At 42.7% G+C, this 19,567-nt stretch overlaps 1 protein-coding gene across 2 annotated transcripts in view; it reads left to right on the top strand.

The window, feature by feature from the left end:
* The window catches only part of LOC126280853 (uncharacterized), a 326,522-nt gene that overhangs the window by 189,422 nt on the left and 117,533 nt on the right, over positions 1–19,567 (top strand). The window contains exon 1 of one of the 2 annotated variants that reach the window (XM_049979798.1): positions 7,868–8,432. The exons of the other annotated variant lie outside the window; for it this stretch is intronic. Coding sequence (XP_049835755.1) covers positions 8,410–8,432 — 23 coding nt within the window. The 5' untranslated portion in view covers positions 7,868–8,409. Of the gene's footprint in view, positions 1–7,867; positions 8,433–19,567 lie in introns of those variants that run through there. 2 annotated transcript variants of the gene reach the window in all.

Raw genomic sequence — 19,567 nt, forward strand, 5'->3', positions numbered from 1 at the left:
TTCTGCTGAAAGTTGGTTCTGCCTTTGTGCTCGTGATGGCCATGTTTTGATTAGGAGGAGGCGAGCTGGGGGCCTGCAACATACCTGTTTGCGTGTCTGGACCTATACCTGGAGTCATGATCTGGGATGGAGTTTCATATAACAGCAGGAGCACTCGCGCTGTTATGCCACGTACTATTACTGAACATTAGTACGTCATTCTGGTGATTCGACCTATTGTGATGCCATTCATGAACAGCGTGCGAGGGAGTGTTTTTCTACAAGATAAAGCTCGCCCACAAACTGCTGTTATGACCCATCATGCTGTACAGTGTGTCGACATGTTTATTTGACCTGCTACATCACGAGCTCAACCTCCAATCGAGCACATACGGGACGTCATGGGACGAAGACTCCAGCGTCATCGACAAACAGCATTAACCATGAAACTACTTCTTCAGTAGCGCTACGGCCCTTAGTGAGCCTTGGCTGCTTCAACAATCGTCCTCCACACTTCTCGGTTATTTGCTGCTCTTTTCCACCCCCGCACTCCCACACTGGTGATATCCATTATTACCTTGTCGATCCATCTTCTAGGTCTCCCTTTTAGCCTAACTGAATGCGTCACACCTTTCATCATTTTCTTTGGAATTCTATTCTCTGCCATTCTCTCTGTGTCCTACCCATAGTATTCGTTATGATTTCACAAATTTTACTATGTCCTTGCCTTGTATTAACTCTTTTAATTCGGAATTGTAGCGTATTCTCCAGCCTTCTTCCTCCTTTATTGGTCCATAGATTTTGCGTAGTATTTTCCGCTCAATGGTTCTTAGTGCATTTTTATCGTGTCTGTCAACGTCCATACCTCTGACCCGTATGTGATAACCGGGCGGACTAGGGAATTACATATTAGCAGTTTAGTTTTTCTTGTAATAAGGCTATTTTTGAAAAGTTGCATATTTGCAAAGTAAGCTCGTTTCATGCTTGTATTCTTTCCCTTATAGCCTTTCCAACACTGTTATATTACAATGAAACTTCCTGGCAGATTAAAGCTGTGTGCCGGATAGAGACTCTGGACCTTTGCCTTCCGTGGTCCAGATTTCGAGTCTCGGTCCGGCACACAGTTTTAATCTGCCAGGAAGTTTCGCATCAGCGCATACTCCGCTGCAGAGTGAAAATTACATTCTGGACGCATTAACCATCCCTGTATGCAACAGACGTGGAAATCCATACCACAAACGACGTTCGCCATCTGTACTACACAATACATGCACGTTTCCATGACTGCATTCAACATTTTGGCGGTTACACCGGTTATTAATGTACCAGCATTTCACATTTTTAATCGCTATCTTGCGTTTACATTAACCTGTGAGCTTGCAACATTAATCACTCAAATATATCACTGTCTTTTGTTTATTCAGCTGCACCTACCGATAGTTTCTATGCAACACACAACGCCTTCGAAACCACGTGACATTTCTATACTCTTGCTCGCTACCTACAAACTGTTAGAAAAAATGAACAGAACTTTTCTGTACGAAATTTAATGTAGTTAAATTGTGTACTGTTATACGTTATCGCTGGTGTCGATGCTTTTCCAGTTATTAGAGAAAACGTGTTTGAAGGTCACTTTTGCAAATTTTGCTTGACTAATTCGAAAACTACAACCTCTAACAAAAACGTGACCCAGAACAGAATTTAACTACTTCAAATTTCCTACAAAATAGTCCTGTTCATTTTTTATATTAGACAAATAGTCTCATGTAGCGAGCGTCTGATATTTGAGTCCGTTAAGCCTGAACAAAGACCCATAGTTAGGGACAACTGAAACACCTTGTTTGTACAGGGTATTCGGATTTCCCATTACAAACTTCTAGGGCGTGTACAGGGGAGTGACTACATAATCTTTTGAATAGGAACTCGTGTCCGGAAACGTACCATTTCCATTCTACGACGGGTTTATTTAACATATTTAATACATCCATTTCTGCTTACGCAATTGAATTACAAATATTAATTTATCACCTAACCACACTTCTTTGTATTAACACTTAAACCTTACATGTTTATATTATTCACAAAAAAAAGAAAGCATGCTCTACGTAACGAAGAGTACTGGTCCATTACAACAGCGGCTCGATGAGTCGACCACAAAAGCTGTTACAGACATTGTACCCACGAAGCATGTTCTGGTACACACTCTGCATCTCACCAAGCGTCTCTTAAATTTCTAAAGCAGCGGCCAGAACCGATCCCAGCAGATCTTCCTCTGTCTTTACAGGCGTCTCGAAAATTAAACTTTGCGTAAGATTTCACGAGTAGTAGTCCATAGGAGATGTAGTACACGTCATCCTGTCTACCGTATTGCATACCAGGACGAGAAGCTTGGAGACTTCTGTCTTTCCCACAACAGACGTGGATACGTTACCCATTTGAACTGAAACTGTCTTAGAACAGAATCGGTATGTTCCCCGACATGAGCTCCTATTCAAAATGTGTTCTCGCCCCCTCCCCCCTCTAAAGATCCTAGAAGTTTGTAACTGTAATCTCCGAACACGCTGGATGTAATAATTAATGGCGTAAACGCATACACGGTACTAGCAGCAAAAAAATTGCAGTAAACAGATGTTCAAATGTGTGTGAATTCCTATGGGACCAAACTGCTGAGGTCATCGGTCCCTAGACTTACACACTATTTAAACTAACTTTACGCTAAGGACAAAAACACGCGCACACCCGCCCGCCAGAGGGAGGGCTCGGACCTCCGGCGGGAGTAGCCGCCGATTTGCTCGCTGTAATCATGGACTCAAAGCATACCGTAAGAGCTCTGATCAGTTCATATTCGCTATTGTGAAACAAAATAAATCTCTTCTGCTGAACAGGTTATCATAGCTCTTAAGGTATGCGCTTTAGAGTCCAAGTTTATTGCGACTTTTTTTGCTTCTAGTATCGTGTGTACTTTCAACTGTATGCGTTTGTACCATCAATTATGATACTCTGCAAATCTTTAGTCCTTTTGCTACTCTTTAATCTTATATTGGTAAACTTCGTCCAAACAGGCCCCGGAAGGCCCAACGGCACTGACCGACCACCGTGTCATCCTCAGCCGAAAGGTATCACTGGATGCGCGTTTGGGGGGGGGGCATGTGGTCAGCAAGCCGCTCTCCTAGCTGTTGTCAGTTTTCGTGACTGGAGCCGCTGCTTCTCAAACAAGCAGCTCGTCAATTGATCTTACAAGGGCCGAGCGCGCCTCAGATGTAAACAGCACTGGGCAGAGTCGTGTGTTCAACCATCCAAATGCGAGCCAAGCCTGACATTACTTAACTTCACGTGATCTGGCGGGGACTCCTGTTACTCTGCGTCAAGGCCGTTGGCGCCTAGATTACTGAACCCACATAAAATTTAGGATATTAGTAGTGCATAAAAAGGACATACAGTACTTACATAAAACATACCATAGGAGATCTAATAATTGCAATTAACTAATGCGTACCGTACAAATTATGACTGCCTTTGAATAAAATGTGAAGTAGTACACCTTACGATCGTTTAGTAGCAATGTAACATTTTCTCCCCTTTAATGTTCTAGTGTAAAATATAATGAAAAACCGTCTTGTAATCAATTACTTTCTTTACTTCTCTCTTAATAAGTAGCCGTATTGTTGTGCTCTGCGCTAAAGAAAAGTCGTTATTTCTTGAAATATCCTATTGAAATCAGAGCTGATCTATGTCGTATTCGCGTGTAATGTTGCTTTATAAAACCCTCCTAAAAACAAAAAAAAGTTTTCCGCCAACTGCATAACTGCAAATGTTTGTAGGCGTAAGTGATAGAAGCAGCCTTACCAAAAATAAAATAATATGGTAACTGTTAAATTAAAACCAATGAGCACAATAAATCCGGATTGTTGGAAGGTGCACATACTTGAAGTCAAAATTTGCTGAGGGGTAACTTTGAACGGCGTTTTGCTCTACCTCGTGCTTTGTAACAAGCTTAGATCCTCTCTGGGACGCTCCCACAACTTGTTCATACGTTGCGCACGCACGCTAGTCCCCATTCTTACACATAGCCGTTGTTGATGTATTAGGGTGGGGGTTCCTACTTGACACAGGACAAGTGACAGCGTGATGCATCCGATTCGTGTGACAACGTATGTTGCTGATTCAATAGGTTGATTCGTGCCACGTGAAGGAAACTGTACACAAGGTGGGCGCGGTTTGGTCTTGCAGTATCGTGCCGAAAGACGAATCTATCGACGAAATGTTAACTGTAGTGTGTACGTTATGTTGAAGAATATTGTCACGACTTCACATTACCGTCGAAGGCCACGAGAAGAGTGTAATATCCGTGCACGATGCGGGCTCAAAACATGAGTGCTGAACCTGTGGGACTTCGTTTGATACGTTCTCTGGAATCTTGCCGCCTCCCCATCCTTCTATGACGGTCAGTAGGTGTTAGATTACTAGTACCATCCTTGGCAAAGAGGGATGTCATTGAGCCAGGTTCATTGCAGGTCATCCCCATGTTTGCCTAGATGAAAAACTGAGAAACGGTTGCATTATGTTGTCGATGACTGACAGTGCAGAAACGGTTGCATTCTGAAGTAGACGGTCTATCGAGCGGTGACAATTTCCTAATCAGGTATGCTATATCCCATCTGGCTATGGCGTCCCGTCGGGCAGACCATTCGCCTGGTGCAAGTCTTTCGAGCTGACGCCACTTCGGCGACTTGCGTGTCGATGGGGATGAAATGATGATGATGATGATGATGATGATAACACAACACCCAGTCCCTGAGCGTAGAAAATCACCGACCGAGCCGGGAATCGAACCCGGGCAGTTAGGTATGACATTTTGTCACGCTGACCCCTCAGCTGCCAGGGCAACTGGTGGTGTTGACCGCAGGTCATTACTGTTAGCAGATCTTCAATGTTTTTCTTCACCATAGCGCTTGACTGTTCGAATGACGTGATGGCTACGCCAGTTTGGAGGATACTAACCACCTTGTGCTGATAACCCTTCTTATAGTAAAGTGACACTGTGCACACAGCCTAAGCTTAAGACGACGTTTAGGGGCTTGTTAACAGACTGGTACTTCACACACAAGCTGTGTTCACGAATGTAGGCACAGCGAACTCTGCTGAACAGAACTGAGGTTACATACGGTACCTCGATTGAAAAAAAAAAAAAATGGTTCAAATAGCTCTAAGCAATATGGGACTTAACATCTGAGGTCATCAGTCCCCTAGAACTTAGAACTAATAAAACCTAACTAACCTAAGCACATCACACACATCCATGCCCTAGGCAGGATTCGGACCTGTGACCGTAGCAGTTGCGCGGTTTCAGACTGAAGCGCCTAGAACCACTCGGCCACTCCGGCCGGCTTCCTCGATTACATAAGTGGTTTTTGTACGACGCGATTTCCTGATAAACAGTTTTCCGGTGCACGGGAACAGGTTTCTGATCTATGAAACTCAAACGATGCAGGTCGTGAGGGTCGTGCATAACTCTTTTGTTGAACAATTCATGATTAGATTTCACAAAAGGCAGCCAGTACTTCAATAATATGAAAATGTACAATATGTTCTACAGTTCCTGTCACAGGCTTATAGCGAGTCTAGAGGTGACTTGTTTGATCAAGTTTTGATAAGGGAACCATGTCCAGAAATGCACAATTTGGAAGTAAAATAAGTTCGAAGATGACGTAACTTTGGTTGGAGGCAAAACAGCAATTGATGATAGCGCCATCTGTTCAGTTTGTGTGCGTTCTATGAAACTGTAAATCTGAAAGGGATCCGATCTACAAACTTACTTTGTTGTCTAAAAGGGGCATTTCCGGACATTGCTTCCTTATCAAAATTTAATAGATAAAGTTTCCTCTACAACTCCTTGAAGCCTGTAATAGGTAGGTACGTACGTACATTGATGGTTTGGTTTGGTTTGGTTTGGTTTGGTTGGTTGGTGAGTGAGTATGCAACAGCGAGGTGGTCCGTCACATCGGATTAGGGAAGGACGGGGAAGGAAGGAAATCAGCCCTGCCCTTTCAAAGGAACCATCCGAACATTTGCCTGAAGCAATTTAGGAAAATAACTGAAAACTGAAAGCAGGATGGCCGGACGCCGGTTTGAATCGTCGTCGTCCCGATGGAGAGTCCTGTAATAAGAATTGTGAAACGCACTTTACACAGGAAAATGACACCCTGAAGCAATGAATAAAAAGATGGCATTTCGTTTAGGTAAATCACATCGTATGGAAATGCACAGGACAACATGGTGGTCAGAATTGCACCTAAACGCCAGTAGCCGCCACCGTCCAGTACAACGCAAATCTATGCTTATCATCCTGGTAGGAGTGAAATGATCATGTGGCATTGATGGCCAGGAGGCCCTGTCCGGGGAAGTTCGGCCAGCGGATGCGTCTCATTTCAGATGACGCCACATTGGATGACTTCCGTGTCAATGATGATGATGATGCTGATACAACATCCAGTCCACAAGAGGAGAAAATCTGGAACCCAGGCCTGCTGCATGGTAGGCAAGCACGGAATCCTGGTAGAGTGCGCGCATATAACATAGCTGGTAGATGCGCAATCGGCAGGGCACACATCAGGAGAGCAATAGTGCTGGTGGTTGTGGGCAGGCACTGTGTGTGTGTGTGTGTGTGTGTGTGTGTGTGTGTGTGTGTGTGTGTGAGAGAGAGAGAGAGAGAGAGAGAGAGAGAGAGAGAGAGAGAGAGAGAGAGAGAGAGAGAGAGAGAGAGAGGAGCCCCTCCACGCCCTCACTTGCATGGTGGCCATTCAAAACGATCTGCTGTCACCTCTGCCTTGAAAGAGAATTCCGCTGAAAATGCAAAAAAACAAGCAGTGATTTATTTTCGCCTGGCTTGTTAACCATTTGTAACTTAAAGAGAAGCGACATGAGTGAAGAAGTTTGGGTAAAACGTACACATTTGTCTTGCAACATCAGCAAACAACCGCAGATTGCTGCCCACCCCATCAGCCAAATCATCTATGTATATAGATAACAGCAGCAGTACAGTCACTTTCTCTGAGGCACTTCTGATGATACACTTGTCTCCGATAGACACTCGCCGTCGAAGACAACGTAACGGCTTGTATTACGTATGAAGCCTTCGAGCCACTCACGTATGTGTCAACTTATTCCATATACTCGTACCTTCGTTAACTGCCTGCAGTGAGGCAACGTGTCAGATGTTTTCCGAAAATCTAGAAATATATTATCTGCCTGTTGCCATTCATCCATAGTTCGCAGTATATTGTTTGAGAAAAGGGCAAGCACGAGCGATGCCAATCAAATGTGTGTTTCTCTTTTGCAGACTGTGTGGGAGGCTGAAGAATGGTACGGACATTTGTTTAGCCATATCAAGTACGAGAGCAGTACATTCGTTTTAATCATTCGGAATACTCAGTAGCAATATTTCTTGATACGACCAACACCTTTGCAATGATGGCGTACGTCATCCATGGTAATATACACACTGAAAAAATTTCCTACATAAGGAATCTCTATCATGGATGGTATTTTGCTTAAATCTTCGAGTATGTGTTGAACAGTATGACGAAATGATTTGATATGAGAGCATTCCCGAACCCTGGACCTGAATGGAGTATGTCTGACATGCCTGAGCATACGTCTGTATTCAGCTGGTTTGTTAACGATCAGAACATTACTGATAAATGGTAATACATTAGAAAAATAAAACTTGGTGGCGTTATTATCGTTCTAAAACACAAACCACCCTCTTGCACTAATCGATCTAAGTTTTCAGCAGTTCTTGCAAAACTGCAAATATTGCGTCTAGAAATGCGAGAGCAAAGTGTATGATGACTGCTTTTTCTGGTGGGATCGCATTTCCGCCAGAAACAGAAGACTGCTGTTTTGCTATGGCAGCCGGTGTTTGTTGAGACGATTCAGTCGTGGAAGCTTAATTAGCGCGTCCATTCCTGCGCACGTTCGTAGTATCGTTGTCGACAACTGACTGAAGCGCCGCGCAGTAACCGTTTGAGGAGCTCGCCATGCCACGAAGCTGCCCCCTCTTAACTCGACCGCACAGGAATCGTATCCTGTGCGCTAAAACAAATTAAACTGCAGTGTTTCTTGTGAATTGAACTACACCACAAAAAAATGCACGAACTATAACAGGTGCTATAAATCACTATTTGAAATCTTTTCTAACAGTAAACACGAAGTTGTTTACGTTCGTTGCTAGTCAAAGATCCTGTCACCCTACTATTAAAATGTGAACGGTGTTTATTCAGTCAGTACTGTTTATCAGTTTATCTTTAAATTGTGGCTCATAACTTTACGTCGTTTACGCACAGTTTCGCTGTGTTATGTGCGAAGTTTTTTTTGCATTGTGCGACGACCGCGGCTGGGAAGGACAACATGAACAGTACGTAATTACGAATGAATCGGCGTCACTTGACTTGGTAAGTGCAATATGGACTGAATATAACAACCTCATCTTGATACTTAACGCTATGGCGGGACTTTGTTGTGTTGTCGTCCAGTGAACTAAAGTTACGCCAAACCATCGTTGCATCTAGATACATTATTTCGAAAGGTACCATACGCTGCATGGAATGGGGAAAAACGACTATCTATTTAACTGATTTATCTTCGTGGTCATTGCATGAGGATTTCCGTTGCTGTCAGTGGAATCGTTCAGCAGTATGTCGCAAATACCATTCTCTAAACTTTCTGAATATTATTTCGCGAAAAGAACGCCGCCTTCGCTCAAGGAGATACCCGTTGAAGTTCTCGAGGTGTAGGGATTCCAAACACTCCAGCAGTTCTCAGTAATGGTCGCACAAATGTTCTGTACGGTTTCTTGTCTATAGAGGAGTTACACTTCCCTAGATTCTGCCAGTAAACAGATTTTGACCACTCTCCTTCCCTTCAACCAACCTAAAGTAATGTGCAAATTATCTGTGACATGTACAATACAGTTAGTAGCTTACTGAACATAAGTAATGTATGCTTTCCTTTTGCTTTAATGAGTTTCTGAACATGTTTTGGAACAGATTCGACGAGGTTAGAGCAAAGGTTTCTTAGTTTGTCCTCATGAAACCAAACTTTTACCATATTCACTAACACGCGTTCTTTTGTCGAACAGTCCACGCCTTTTCACAATACTCCACAAATTCTCGATGGGATTTAAATCTGATGAATTACAAGGCCACCGGAGCACATTAATGTTGTTTTCTTCCATGAACGTCTCGACTGCTTCGTAAGTGTGACGGGGGCCAGATCATGTTGAAATGTTTCTCCACCATCTGTAACTATGACACAATCCCGCACCTAAGGATTTCCATGTATTTGGTTTAAATAATCATGCCATCAATTGGGATTAGTGCTCCATGCCACCTGGAGTAAACGAATCCCTAAGAGGGTATTTAACAAGTCTCCACAAGATGCTCAGCTCTCACTGCCTCATAGGCACTTCACCTAATAATCTCTACTCTGTAACCTTGAACAATAACATGTGACTTACCGCTGAAAATTACATGTTTGCAGTCAATGAAGTTCAAATACTTGTCAACTGTTTTTTTTTTCTTTTTTCCTTCATGGCAGGTGTTAGCAACTGTTTCTTTATTGGCTTTTGGTGTCTTCAACGGTATGGCATAGGCTTCTTGATTGTTGGCGGAAGAGTCAATTTCAAGCCCAGTAGTCAATAAATTTCCTGAAGGTCCTTGTCTTGTGACGACGAACTCTACTATTTTTAAGTAGTTTTATCAATTTTAGAGGTGGATTTAGTTTTCGTCCACATCTACCTCTTCTCTTTGAAGACAATGAGGCAGTATCACTAAACGTCCTAATACGTCTTGAAAAACTAATTTTCCCCCACAAAAACAACAAAGGCAATGACTCCTATAGTCATAGATGTTTGTTCACGAAGAGAAACTATTTTTGCCCTCTTCAAAAAATGGTTCAGTTGGCTCTGACCATCATGGGACTTCTTAAGATCTGAGGTCCTCAGTCCCCTAGAACTTAGAACTACTTAAACCTAACTAACCTAAGGACATAACACACATCCATGCCCGAGGCAGGATTCCAACCTTGCCCTCCTTGTAGGTGAAATGTCAAAACAGAAATACCAAACGCTTTTGCTACAAAGGCACTCAACTCAGCTGAACTGGAGGGGTCCTATGACAGTTGTCGCTCAAGTCAACAGTAGTCTGCCAACAGTTGGAAGTTGGTTCACTGTAATCAATTTTATCTGTCCAGCTTTTCAAGTCCTGTAAAATGCGAATTGGCAACAATTAATTTGCACGCTAGTGTACATGCTTGTTCCTTTCATATCGCTTGGCAACGTTACATTTAGATATTTAATCGACGTGACAATCATGCAGCACTACACTAATACAGTACTAAAAAACTCCATGATTGGTTTTCGTACTCACTTGCAGTCATTTACAATTTTTCAACATTTGTAGTAAATGCCATTCATCAAACCAAATAGAAGTTCCGTTACTACGAACTGTGACCCCTCTTGACAGGAAATCACGGATCCAGTCACGCGACTGAGACGATATTTCATGGGCACGCACTTTACTACAAGCCACTTACACAGTACAGTGTCAAAAGCCTTCAGGAATCAATCTGAAACTCCTTGTCGATAGCACTCGACACTTCGTACGAGTAAAGAGCTAGTTGTTTCACAAGAACAATGTTTTCTTAATGCGTGTTGACTGTGTCAGTAGACAATTGTCATCGAGGTAATTCATAATATTCGAACACAGTATATGTTCCAAAATCCTGCTGCAGATCAACGTTAATGATATGGGCCTATGATTTAGTGGATTACTCCTACTACCTTTCTTGAATATTGGTGTGTCATGTACAACTTTCTAGTATTTGGATGCGGATCTTTCGTCGAGCGAACGCTTGTATATGATTGTTAAGTATGGTGTTATTGCATCAGCTTACTCTGAAAGGAACGTAATTGGTATACAGTCTGGACCAGAAGACTTGCGTTTAAGTGATTTAAGTTGCTTCTCTACTCCGAGGATATCTAATTCTACGCCACTCATGTTGGCAGCTGTTCTTCATTGGAATTCTGGAGTATTCACTTCGTCTTCCTTTGTGAAGGCGTTTCGGAAGGCTGTGTTTAGTAACTCTGCTTTGACAGCACTGTTTTCGATAGTATCTTCACTGCTATTGCGGAGACAAAGCATTGATTGTGTCTTGCCACTGACGTACTTCACATACGACCAGAATCTTTGGATTTTCTGACAGGTTACGAGACAACATCTCGCATTGAAGTCCAAAAGATTGCTAATCTTGGGAATTTTGGGTCTGTTTAAAATTGGCACGTTTTTTCGTTTTTGCAACAATGTTCTCACTCGTTTTATGTACCAAGGGGGATCAGCTCCGTCGTAGGTTAATTTGTTTGGTATAAACCTCTCAATTGCTGCCGATACTATTTCTTTGAATTCAAGCCACATCTGGTCTGCACTTACATTGTTAATGTGGAAGGAGTGGAAATTGTCTTTCAGGAAGTCGTTAAGTGTATTTTATCTGCTTTTTTGAATAGGCATATTTTCCATTTGTTTTTGGGGGGTTTAGGGGTTACAGTATTCAGTCTCGCTACGACAACCCTGTGTTCACTAATCCCTTTATCCGTTTTGATGCTCGTTATTAGCTTAGGATTATTTTTGGCAAGAGGTCAAGTAAATTAATGTCGCCACCAACTATAATTGAAGGGTCGGGTACGTGTTTGATATTAAACTCAAGTTTTCTTTGAACCTTTCTGCAATTGTATCATCTGAATTGGAAGGTCGGTAAAAGGATCCAATTATTCTTTTATTCCGGTTTCCAACAATGCCCTCTGCCCATAACAACACGAACTACTTGCTTCAGTTTCGCGATAAGATAGACTACTTCTAACAGCAACAAACACGCCACTGCTATGTTCAGTCTACCCTTTCGGAACACCGTGAGGTTCTTAGTAAAAATTTCGTGAGCTTATCTCCGGCTTCAGTCAGCTTTCAGTGCTGATAGCTGCTGGATTGGCAGCTATCGTCGTCGTCAGTCCGAAAGACTGGTTTGATGCAGCATTCCATGTTAGTCTATAGCGCACAAGCCTCTTTATCTCCGAATGCGTGCTGCTGCTGCTTACATCCTTCTGAATCCGCTTACTGTATTTCTCTCTTGGTCTCCCTGCACAATTTTTACCACCGGCACTTCCCTCCAGTATTAAAGTGGTGATCCCTCGATGTCTCAGTATGTGTCTTACCAATCCCTTCTTCTATTCAGGATGTACCAGAAATTTCTTTTCTCCGCAGCTCTATTCAGTACCACCTCATTAGTTACACTATCTACCCATCCAATATTCACCATTCTCTTGTAGCACCTCATTTCCAAAGCTTCCATTCTCTTCTTGTCTAAGTTTCCATACATGGCTAAAGTCCACACATCGACTTTCAGAAGACTTCCTGACACTTAAACCTAAATTCAGTGTTAAATTTCTCTTTTTCAGCAACGCTTGTCTTGGCGTTGCCTGTCTACACATTATATCCTGTCTGTTTCGACTATCAGTTATTTTGCTGCCCAAATAGCAAAACACATCTATTGTTTTCAGTGTCTCGTTTCCTAATCTCCTTTGCTGTCTGTGACAGAATGACAATGGCACTGGCAAACCTGTTTTTTCTCCCGGGAATTTAATTACTACTGCAAATTTTATCTGGTTTCCTTTAGAGCTTGCTCAGTGTGCAGATTCAGTAGTATCGGAGATAGGCTGCAACCCTGTCTAGAAGTGTATAATGCCTGGGCATTTATAAGTTCGGACAAATGCTAAGGATAAAGGCCATGGCATTTACGCATTTTAAAGATCGACAAGCGGCGCTTATAAAAACAAAATTTTCAGCTGATATTTTGTATTATAAAAGGTATTTTGAAACACTGCTTCTTTAGCAGTTGGATAAATCAGTTGAAAAAGCTGCTTGGGACTTAAACAACTTTTTACAGCTTTAATGATTTCAATTCTTGGGTTAGTACGTGATAAAGAAAACAACAATCTAGAATGAGATTTTCACTCTGCAGCGGAGTGTGCGCTGATATGAAACTTCCTGGCAGATTAAAACTGTGTGCCCGACCGAGACTCGAACTCGGGACCTTTGCTTTCGCGGGCAAGTGCTCTACCATCTGAGCTACCGAAGCGCGACTCACGCCCGTCCCTCACAGCTTTACTTCTGCCAGTATCTCGTCTCCTACCTTCCAAACTTTACAGAAGCTCTCCTGCGAACCTTGCAGAACTAGCACTCCTGAAAGAAAGCTCAGATGGTAGAGGACTTGCCCGCGAAAGGCAAAGGTCCCGAGTTCGAGTCTCGGTCGGGCACACAGTTTTAATCTGCCAGGAAGTTTAAACAACAATCTAGTTTAAAAGTAATTTTTTAAATTAAATAAAGTTTTTATTAAGTAGCTAGCCAGTAAACAATATTTTTACTTACACAATACTACTGCAAGATATTAAAAATGTTCTCAGTCAGTTTCTTGATCTTCATAAGTTGAAAAAGAACTACCATGAATTTCTGGTTATGCCTCACATTCTCCTCAATATGATTCAGCACAAACTGCTGGCTTCCTTTCCATTTTGATTTGCTTGGTCTGTTCAGTATGAGTTTTCCCTTGGGATCAACATGCTTAGGTCGTGTTACTGCTCCATTCGTGAACTTCCAGTTGTAGAAAAGGTAGATTAGTGTGGCAGTTTTCTATTATGTGCGGTTGTTTCTTTTTTTACAATGGATCTGTCCAAAACTGCTGAAGAAACACACTATAGCAACAGATGTAATAGTTGCGCCCAAAATTATTACAGCCACTTCTGTTAGTTCACAAGTTTCTCATAATCCTCGCCACCACAAAAAGGATTTACGCTACGATTTTTATCTTCCTGAGAGTGAGGACCCACTCATTCACACGCAGATTGTCTGGACCAAATTCCATTTTTGTCTCTACAGCAGCTACGTTCTCTCCAACGTGGATAACATTTAGTCCAGTGTTCTTTGGTGTGGCACAAACAAAGGTTATTGCATCAAGCATCTCGATCGGCTTCAGGTTTCTTGTTCTTCTGGATCATGATGATTATCTGCAAGGTGGACAGAAGAGACATATAATTACTTCCTAGCTTGTAAGATTGACTTTCTTCTGCAGATAACAGTGGAGAGACCGATAGTTTCTCGATGATAACTACTTCCAACTTTGAAACATTGTGGCTATTTTGTGAATCTGAGACTCATTTAACTCTAAAGTTGGGTTCATGAACACACTCATTTTCTCAACCCTCAACCCTCACCCAGAAAACATCATCATCCAAAACTCTCTTATTTATTTTAGGTTGGAGGTATGAATGCGCCTTTTCGTTTACATCTAAGGTTTGTAAGACAACTTTGTGTGACTGCAAACTTTAAAGACAAAGAAAAAAAGGCTCTCGCATCTTGTCTCTCCTGGTAACTTAAGTGAAATCCTATCTGAATTTTTTTCAGGTGATACTTCTTCGGACATTGGTTGTTAAATGTGGTTGTGTTTTACTGTTTTGAGAACCTTTACTGCCTTTGTCATTAAAGTTGCGATTGCTTGACAGTCTAAAATACCTGAGCATAGCTAGAAGGTAATCGGCATTGTGACTGTTGCTTTGAGTCATTACAAATTCAACAAAAAGTAGTTAAAGTCCAGGCTTCGGAGCTATGAAGTTAATAAAGGATTCATTTTTTGGATTGCTCCAGCCATCACACTGCAGATGAAGAGTTCTTGCCGCCCCAAGGTGCTTATTTATATGACGCTGCATTTCTGTGTATTGAGCATTTAATTAAGTAGAGGATAGCCGATACCTTGAAGGGAACTGGAAGGAAGGTCTGATTCTTTCAAGAAACCTATCTAATGTGGATGTTCTACCATGGACAAGGGAGATCCGCCTGCGAATATGGCTCTGGCGAGGCTTTGACTTAGCATCTCCTGGAGGGAAAAAGTTCTATGACTAAATAAACGTGTCACATTAAAAAGCACACAACCAAACATTGCGCAGCTTGTTAAAAATCTTGCCTTTACACTATCCCCAAAAAAGCGAATATTAAAAAAATTACAACTGTCTGAAAATGTAAAAATATCTAGGTCAAGATTAATTGCCAGGATCTCACATAAAATTTATAGTGGTTAATCTACAACACTAATTAAAAATTGTTATCTATTTAAAGAAAATTCGTTTCCTCAATTTTATACTCAAAAAAACCTTTGGATGTATAATAGTATGTCTAATGAGAACAAAACGGCCCTATTTTTTTAAAGCCTTACCATAGTCTACCTAATGTTTGTGTATTTTAAATATTTGTACTTACAGTGCTTTCAGTGTCCATGAGGTTAACATAGGTCGATTTCTTTCTAGTTGAGGAAGAAACAGGTTTATGGAAGATAGTCACTAGATAAATTTGATTCAAATTATCATGCTGAGCTTGGTCCTGGTCTTGACTTGTTGAAATCTTCCACTCCAGCCAAAAAGTGTTTGTAAGGTCTCTTCCTTTGAAATAGGTTTGTACCTAACTGAAGCACTTTTTTCAAATTCTGAGGGCACTTGAAACACTTCTTGATGTGATTTTCAATTCTGTTGGAATGTGACAGTTTGTATTTCTTAACAGTAGTTACAAGATACCCCTTTATCTTTTAAACTGGGAAAGTTCCAAACGAATTCTTTTTATTAACCATTTTGCAACTGCTCAATAGCCTATTGTCTGTAACACTTAAATAACACAAAGACGATATTATGTTGATTCTCACTGAACCGTAGAGACTTAAATGGCTACCAGACGGTCCTACTAGTGTTGCCAATTCCAATTAACTAAACAACCCACAGAATTGCATGAATTACCTGGAATTACCAGCCAGTCACTCAAAATTTCATCTACTATTTGCAGTAATAGCACTAATATTTTCCCAGAATTACTGGAATTAGACAAAGAAAAGGTCATCCACGACGATTTTAATTAGGAATTGTCAAGCGCCGATTCCTAATCCATGATTCCAAGAAACGACGATTCTCTTGGAATCAACTAGTATTGGAATGGAACGATTCCATCTTTTTGGACATCGATTGTTTGTTATTAAATCGTTTATTTATGTTAGTGTTCTCATTTTATCGTCACAGCAGTGCATACATACGAAAGTAGATCAAGAAAGGAGCACAACATAAAAATACAGTCTGCCTTTAATGTCGCTACATCTGACAATAAAGCAATTTTTGTTTTTGTTTTTTCACTGAGAACAGTTTAATATTTAAGAACACATTTACTATCAAGAAACACACGCTAGCTGTTTAATACATTCAGTAATATTTTTATCAATACTCATTCGTCAATAATATTCAGAGACTTGACACGGATGATGAAGTGTGTTACATGAAAAAGCGATGTGATGTACATAGGTTTAAGTGTAAACATTTGGTAGCTGTTAATATCGGGAGAATAGGCCCATCCTTCATTTTAATTGGTAAACTGTACATTGTAGATCTAGCAGGAACATCTTTTAAAAGTACCTTTCTTATAAATACCCGCCGGCCGGTGTGGCCGAGCGGTTCTAGGCGCTACAGTCTGGAACCGCGCGACCGCTACGGTCGCAGGTTCGAATCCTGCCTCGGGCATGGATGTGTTTGATGTCCTTAAGATAGTTAGGTTTAAGTAGTTCTAACTTCTAGGGGATTGATGACCTCAGATGTTAGGTCCCATAGTGCTCAGAGCCATTTGAACCATTTTATAAATGCCCGGATTTTGTGCCTTTAAAACTTCTTTGGGCAAATACTCATTTATAAATGTTCTGCCTAGTGGGCATTTGCCTGACCCACATCAGAGACCGTCTCACACCCTTCTCAACCACTACTTGTCTTCCACGTCCCTCGACTCTTGCAGTTGCTGTCTGGTTTATGTACAAGCTGTAAATAGCCTTCCTCTCCCTGTATTTTATCCCTGCCACCTTCAGAATTTCAAAGAGAGTACTCCAGTCGACAGTTTCGGAAGCCTTCTCGTAGTCTACGTATGCCATAAACATAGGTTGCCTTTGCTTATCCTATCTTCTCAGATAAGTGGTAGGGTCAGTATTTCTGGCTTATTACTAGATTTCTCCCAAATCCAAACTGATCTTCCCCGAGGACGGCTCCTGCTAGTTTCCCGATTATTCTTCTCTAAGAAATCCGTGTCAGTATTTTGCAGCCATCACTTACTAAACTGACAGTTCGGTAATATTCACGGCTGTCAGCACCTGCTTTCTTTGGAGTTGCGATTATTGTATTTGTCTTGAAGTCTGAGGGTATTTCGCCTTTCTCACACATCTTGCACATCAGATGGGAGAGTTGTTTCGCGGCTGGCTCTTCCAAGGCTGTCAATGCTTCTGACGGAATATCGTCTACTTCCGGGGCATTGTTTCGACAGGATTTGATGCACGTACTGACCTTTCTGTTGTGTCCCATAAATGTTGGTCGGGAGTCATGTCGAGCGATATGACAGGCGAAATCATTCGCTCCAACTGTGCAGAATGTTGTTCAAATCAATCGCAAACAATTGGGGCCCTCTGACATGGCGCATTGTCATCCTTATGCCTTCCAGCGTTGTTGGGAACATGAAGCCTATGAATGAATGACTGCAAATAGTCTCACAGTAGCCGAACATAAACATATCCGCTCAATAATCGGTCCAATTACCCCTGACAAACTCCGTGCCGTCAAGGACACGACGACTGTGTGGCGGTCATCCATGCGAGCCAACCGCAGGGACTCAGTCGTCCTTTGTCGGCTCCGCATTGGCCACACCCGACTCACGCACAGTTATTTACTGTGTCGTGAGGATCCCCCTCTTTGTCGTTGTGGGGCGTCCTTGACGGTGGTCCATATTCTGTCGGAGTGCGCCCTTTTAACCGTGCTCCGGGAGACTTTTGCAATGCCTGACACGCTCTCTGCTCTTTTATCAGATGACTCTGCCATGGTGAACTTGGTTTTGTGTTTTATTCGGGCAGGGGTTTTTTATCCTTTAATCTGTGTTTTTTTGAAGTGTTGATTCTGGCTTTTAGCCTCTGATTTTAAACTGTGTTTTTAAAGTGTTCTTGATGGTTGGCTTTTCCTCTTTTTCTCTACGGTCGGCCAACCACCGTCACACTGTGTGTTTTGTTTTGTCTGGTCTCTGTCAGAGTATTTCATGTCTTGTTTCGTCTGCTGTTTTTCCTGTTCGTTTTTTATTCTCTTCGGGTGGTTTTAGTTTTTATGGAACAAGGGACCGGTGACCATAGTAGTCTGGTCCGTTTAATCCCACAAACCAACCAACCAATCGGTCCAATTGGACCAGAGTACCCGGTCCATTACGTGTAAATACAGCGCACACCATCAATGAACCACCATCAGCTTGCACAGTGCCTTGTAGACAACCTAGGTCCATGACTTCGTGGAGTCTGCACCACACTCGAACCCCACCATTAGTTCTTACCAACTGCAATCGGGACTTTTCTGACGTCTCGGGTCCAACCGACAGGGTCATGAGCCCAGGAGAGATGCAGCAGGCGATGTCGTGTTGTTACCAAAGACACACTCGGCGGTCTTCTGCTGCCATAGCCCATTGACGCCAGATTTTGCCGCACTCCACTGACGGATACGCCCGTGCTACGCCGCACATTGACTTTTGCGGTTACTTCACGCAGTGTTGTTTGTCTGTTAGCACTGACAGCTCTACGCAAATGCCGCTGCCATTGGTTGTTAAGTGAAGACCGTCGGCCAGTGCGTTGTAAGTGGCGAGAGGTAATTCCTGTATCTTTGTACTCTCGGCACACTCCTGACACTGTGAAGCTCGGAATAATGAATTCCATGACTATTTCCCAAATGTAACGTCCCACTCGTCTAGCTCCGACGACGATTTCGCATTCTGAGTCTGTTAATTCCCGTCGTGTGGCCATGACCAAATCGGAAACCTTTTCACGTGTAAGCCACCTGTATATTTGCATATCACTATCCACGACTTTCCTCACCTCACTGTACTCTCATTCCACCCTCCCGTTCTCTGCTTAGGACTTCTTCATCTGAGCTCAGAGGCAGCCGTTAACTTCACATACACACTCCTGGAAATGGAAAAAAGAACACATTGACACCGGTGTGTCAGACCCACCATACTTGCTCCGGACACTGCGAGAGGGCTGTACAAGCAATGATCACACGCACAGCACAGCGGACACACCAGAAACCGCGGTGTTGGCCGTCGAATGGCGCTAGCTGCGCAGCATTTGTGCACCGCCGCCGTCAGTGTCAGCCAGTTTGCTGTGGCATACGGAGCTCCATCGCAGTCTTTAACACTGGTAGCATGCCGCGACAGCGTGGACGTGAACCGTATGTGCAGTTGACGGACTTTGAGCGAGGGCGTATAGTGGGCATGCGGGAGGCCGGGTGGACGTACCGCCGAATTGCTCAACACGTGGGGCGTGAGGTCTCCACAGTACATCGATGTTGTCGCCAGTGGTCGGCGGAAGGTGCACGTCCCCGTCGACCTGGGACCGGGTCGCAGCGACGCACGGATGCACGCCAAGACCGTAGGATCCTACGCAGTGC

Source organism: Schistocerca gregaria, chromosome 1 (assembly GCF_023897955.1).
Source record: "Schistocerca gregaria isolate iqSchGreg1 chromosome 1, iqSchGreg1.2, whole genome shotgun sequence".
Classification (NCBI taxonomy): domain Eukaryota; kingdom Metazoa; phylum Arthropoda; class Insecta; order Orthoptera; family Acrididae; genus Schistocerca; species Schistocerca gregaria.